At 35.6% G+C, this 5,169-nt stretch overlaps 2 protein-coding genes and 1 pseudogene across 2 annotated transcripts in view; 1 reads left to right on the forward strand and 2 right to left on the reverse strand.

The window, feature by feature from the left end:
• Positions 248-1,530, reverse strand: LOC104782316 (late embryogenesis abundant protein D-29-like). Its single transcript, XM_010507224.2, has one exon. It carries the CDS (start codon positions 1,388-1,390, stop codon positions 452-454), a length of 939 nt encoding a protein of 312 aa, XP_010505526.1. The 5' UTR covers positions 1,391-1,530; the 3' UTR covers positions 248-451.
• LOC109133078 lies at positions 3,093-3,861 on the reverse strand (annotated as a pseudogene).
• The window catches only part of LOC104705250 (putative F-box protein At3g17560), a 2,202-nt gene continuing 1,805 nt past the window's right edge, over positions 4,773-5,169 (forward strand). Inside the window, exon 1 of the mRNA XM_010421216.2 lies at positions 4,773-5,031. Coding sequence (XP_010419518.2) covers positions 4,773-5,031 — 259 coding nt within the window. The remainder of the gene's footprint in view (positions 5,032-5,169) is intronic.

Below are 5,169 nucleotides of genomic sequence, written 5' to 3' on the forward strand. Positions count from 1 at the left end.
TTGATTAATAAATGGCAACTCAGGCTTAAGGTTAATTGGCTAATCGGTAAATTAGTTTGGATCCTCTTCTCCATCTTACGAAACGACGTAAAATCACAGCCTACAAACGTCGTTTGGAAAAATTATTGTATTCTTATTGAATAACGACGTCTTTTGGGCTTTTTCTGCTTATAACGACGTCTTTTGGGCTTTTTCTGCTTATAGGATTCTAAGGATTGCGCCTCTCAAACTTACTAACGGATCCGAATAGACAATTTACGTATGGACTCCTTATTCATAAGGTACGATATGTGTATATATCCCAAGAGATCAACGTATACACTACGAAACCAAAAAAAAAAACACATGAAAAGATTAGACCATGATTACATATAAAAAGATCATGAACAAGAAAACAACATCAACATCTCAACACCGTTCACACATCGACGATTTTTTCCCCTCAATTTTTTTAAAGCTCCGCTTCATCGTCGGCCAAGCTCTCTTTAACACGTTTTGACTTGTGTGACACGGTGTCTTTAGCTTCCTCTGATTTACGCGCAGCTGAGTCGTAACTCTGCGACGCCTTATCTTTTGCAGATTCCAAAGTCTCATCGGCTTTTGATTTCGCAGTCTCGTAGCTTTCCTTACTTTTCTCCTTCGCACTATTGCTATCTCTCTCTGCTTTCTCCTTCAACTTCTCCGCCTTCTCCTTAGCCGCCTTCGTCATATCGCTCGCCTTCTCTTTCGTAGCCTCAACCGTTTCCTCCAACTTCTCCTTAGCATCTCCCGCTTTGCGTTTAGCAGCGTCCTTAGCTTCTTTAGCCTTCTCGGAAACCGTATCTCCCAAGTTAGGGTTACTGTCTTCGTTCTTGATTCCGATTTTCTCTTTTGCCCAATCAGTCCAAGACTCATCGTTCTCATCTCCAGACAAGCTGTCTTTGACTTTATTTGACTTGTGAGACACGTCATCTTTAACTTGTCCAGCTGAGTTGTAACTATCCGAGGCCTTATCCTTGACAGAACTCAAACCCTCGCCAGCTTTCGATGTAGCTGTCTCGTAAGCCGACCCCGCTTTATCCTTCGCTGCTCCAACTGCTTCCTCTGCTTTACGCTTAGCCTCGTCTTTCGCGTCCTTGACTTTTTCAGTCGCTCTCCAAGCGTCGTCTTGGACAGTGTGATGAGTTGCGTCGTCCTTGACTTTTTCACTCGCTCTCCAAGCGTCGTCTTGGACGGTGTGTTGGACGTTGTCTTCGTGCTTGAGACCGATTTTTTCCTTGGCCCAACCAGTCCATGATTCATCCTTAGCCGCTTCTTCCTCGATCGTAGCTTGGACACAACACATCGTTGCAATTGCCATAAGTATCAAAGATACCATAACCAAACCGTACGCTTTCCTCTCTAACCCCATTCTTACTTATCACACTAATGGAAAACAAAATAACTTATAACGTAACTCTCTTTTCAACTCGCAGGAATGAAATATTTGATAGATAGAAAACAATGATCAGTTTACGGAAAATATCAGATGATTGTGCTTTGGTGTTCTCCGAGGAATGGTGATGTGATTTCTTCCTTCTTATGTACTAGTCGAAAACGAGATAGGCTTGAGACGCGTGGCTAACCACGTGGAGAGTACCAGCTTCTTTTAGCTTCTCGATCTTGGATTCGTGTTAAGTGGTTCTTTACACGTGTTGCGTAACCAACAATTGATTTTTAGGAAAAATGGTAAAATACTCTTTGCCGACTCGCCGAATGTTAAATAAAATTAAGGAGAGATTTCAAATCACACACAGCCACATATGTGTGAAACTTTAAACAAAAATATTAACTAGGTGAACTTTCCCATTTTTACTTTTACACGTGTTACATAACCAACTAGTATTGAGTTTTAGAAAAAATACTACTAGTAAAATACTCTTGCCGACTTATAAAAAGAAGAGAGACTTCAAAAGTTCAAATCAACATTTGTGAACCTACTGTTGATTTTATAGTTTAATAAATAAAGATATTTATGGAATTCTTTTAAACAATTTAAAAGTTTTGTTTGAAATTGCTAACAAAACTAGTGACCTTTTTAGTAAATGGTATATACGGGCTTACCGTAACCAAAATGCTAACTAATTTCTACTTTTTCACGGCAACTAAACCCCTAATTTATATATTTACTTTTATACCTATTTTTTTGTTGGTGTAATTCTTCGAGCAAATCAGAAAAAAATGACAATGAAAATGATGATTCTCCATCTTCCACACGATTTGGAATCCAAAATACTCTCTAGGAAACACTCTCTAGGATTTCGGCCAAGTCTATAATGAAATTGCAAACTATTTGCAAATGATGATACGATTTGTTCAGAAATCCGAGATTCGTCAAAAAAACTTGTGCAAGTCAAAAGGGAAGTCGATTTTACGAAGTAATTTTGGGGTTTATTCAATCAGCGATGATTTTTATGGAATTCACAGCAAAGTTGATCCATCTATTGAGTCTTATGGTAAACTTAGCAATCTAAAGATTTCAGAAGATTTAAATAAATAACTAAAATCTTTCTTTGTGACGGTTTAATATATCCATAAGCACGTAATGAGTTTCTTTTACCACCATTTAAGAACTACTGTCCGGTGTTAATACCCAAATAGAAGAAAGGGCTGAAAAGAAGAAACATATACATATGATGGATTTCTCAATTTGCATTTCAAGAGGTGCATGGAGAGAGATTTGCAGGATAAGGATTCAGTGTCAATCATACTTTTAGTATTGTATTTTACAAAGCGCTCAATTTTTTTGTAGCGTTTACTAATCGAGTATTATTATTAACTTGGTGATCATAATTAAAAGTCACCAGGTCCAAATGTTTTTGTTCTCCATATATATTGTCCCCCGTGAGTAGTTTTCTAAATGGGCTTTTTTAAAAACCCATGGGTTGAGCTGAGCTGCTATGCAGTACAGGGAGACCAATCATTTCTATGTACAGTTTTGGTTAAATGGTTTCATTATATAAGATTCTGCTTACGTTACGTGATGATAATCTCTCGAAGATGTGAAACTGGCTATAAGTAGAACAATGTATACGAGTACTAGATAACCCCTTGAATATTTGACTAATCTGAGCTCAGAAGCACCTCTCTTGATTTCCTTTTCTTTTGCCTTTTGGGTGTAGTTAGTTTTCTAAATGTTAACCAAACTTGGAACATAACTGAGGAGAAATGGCCAATCCATATCTGAAACCTGTATAATCTTAACTTCTTTATTATATTTGTCCTCTCCCACAATGTAGATTCTGGACTTTGCTCCAAATATAGTACAACAGATTGCTGTCTCGTTCTCCTCGTCCAACAAAAAACTCATCACATTCATCACAAACGGTAAATGAAATCTTTCATAATCCACTGTTAAGACAAAGTCGCTCCAGGAAAAGTCGTTGGCCTCACCAATCTTGTTTGTCACCCAAATGTTCACCTCAATCGAGAAAGCAAGGAGGTTCTGATGAAGCACCACGATTTTATCTTCACCAACGACAGAGATTGCAGCTGTATCTTCAATATTGTCACTCTGATAGTGATAGGGAAGAGGAAGACTCCCAAAAGTCTCTGTTGTGAAATCAAAACTGAGCAAGAAAAAAACACATTCGATGATCTCTCTGCAGCAACCCAGTAAGTGTTTCCTTTCACAGACACGCCACCACAACATAAGACCCATGTATGATTATTCATTATGCCATCATCAAGAACCCTCCATGAATCAGAGGTAAAGTCATAGATCTCAATCTCAGCAACCCGGAGGTGATGGAGCTCATACCAAAACCTCAAGATTTTGTAGCTACGGGGACAAGAGTTGCTGTTTTCGTATCCAATAGCAAAGATACGGTGTATGTTGAACATTATTTAGCATATGTATTATATGAAAATTCAAAACAATTTGTAAATGAAATAAAGAGAAAATTAGATATAAAATACACTTTTCTGATTCGTCCATCTATCTAAAATCTACACATTTGATACATCAACATGTGACTAAGCTAGTAAGCTTAATCAGATTATATATGACACGTTTTAACAATCTAAAAACTTAATCAAGTTATAAAAGGTAAACAGGCAAAATAATTTAGAGAATTTGTTATAAATATTTTTTTTTGGAATACATTTTACAAAAATACCTATTTTTATTGAACATTTTCATTTTTACTTTTTTTTTTTACACAATTACAATATGTTAATTTAATTTTTGGAAATTTGTTTTTTTAGGTTTGAGTTCTTTATTTTACATTTAGGATATAATTTTTAGGGGTTAGGGTTTAGTATTTAGAGTTTAAGGCTTAGAATTAAGTTATTTAATACTTTAAAAAGTGTTTTTTTGAAAATGGACAATATGAAAACGTATTTTTAAAAAGTAATATAGCAAAAATAAGTATTTTTGAAAATCCCCAATAATTTACCTATTTTAGCGTGACAATTAACCATAGAGTAAAGGAAAATTTACAATAGTGAAAAGAAAGAGAAGAAAAAAAAAGTAACAGTGTAAAGAGGGATATGCAGGATTTCACTTTCTGAAATTTAACGACGTAAAAGTAATAATTATTACATTAACCAAAAAAAGGCAACAACTATTTATTGCTATATATATATAAAAAATAATTTGGTATTTATAATAATCTTATATGTTTAAAATTCTTTTTATTTTTAATGTGTTTACGAATTCATCAATGAAAGGGAGAGAAAAAAAATAAAAAAAAAGTGGATATGTGTTAAGGATTACTTAACCCTAACTAAGTTACCGTCGCCTATATGCAAAGATGAGGTCAAAAATCAAAACAAAGTTAATCTTCGATCTTCCACAGGATGTGATAGAAGAGATATTCTCTAAGGTTCCGGTGACATGTCTACGAAGATTACGATCTACTTGCAAAAGGTTGCACGCTTTACTCAAAGATCGAGGATTCATCAAAAAATATTACGACAAAAGGCAGTACCATGCTCTTATGCTACTGAATTTTAAGGTTTATTCGATGAGCTACAATCTCCATGGAGTTAGCATGGACGTCGTTCCGAAAGGTGAACTTACCCTAGTCGACCCCTATCGTAATACATATGCAGATATATCTCAAGCCTTTCACTGCGATGGTTTATTGTTATGCACCACCAGAGAAAATAGATTAGTGCTTTGGAACCCGTTTACGGGGCAAAAGAGAT

This window comes from Camelina sativa, chromosome 1, assembly GCF_000633955.1.
Source record: "Camelina sativa cultivar DH55 chromosome 1, Cs, whole genome shotgun sequence".
In the NCBI taxonomy this organism is placed as follows: domain Eukaryota; kingdom Viridiplantae; phylum Streptophyta; class Magnoliopsida; order Brassicales; family Brassicaceae; genus Camelina; species Camelina sativa.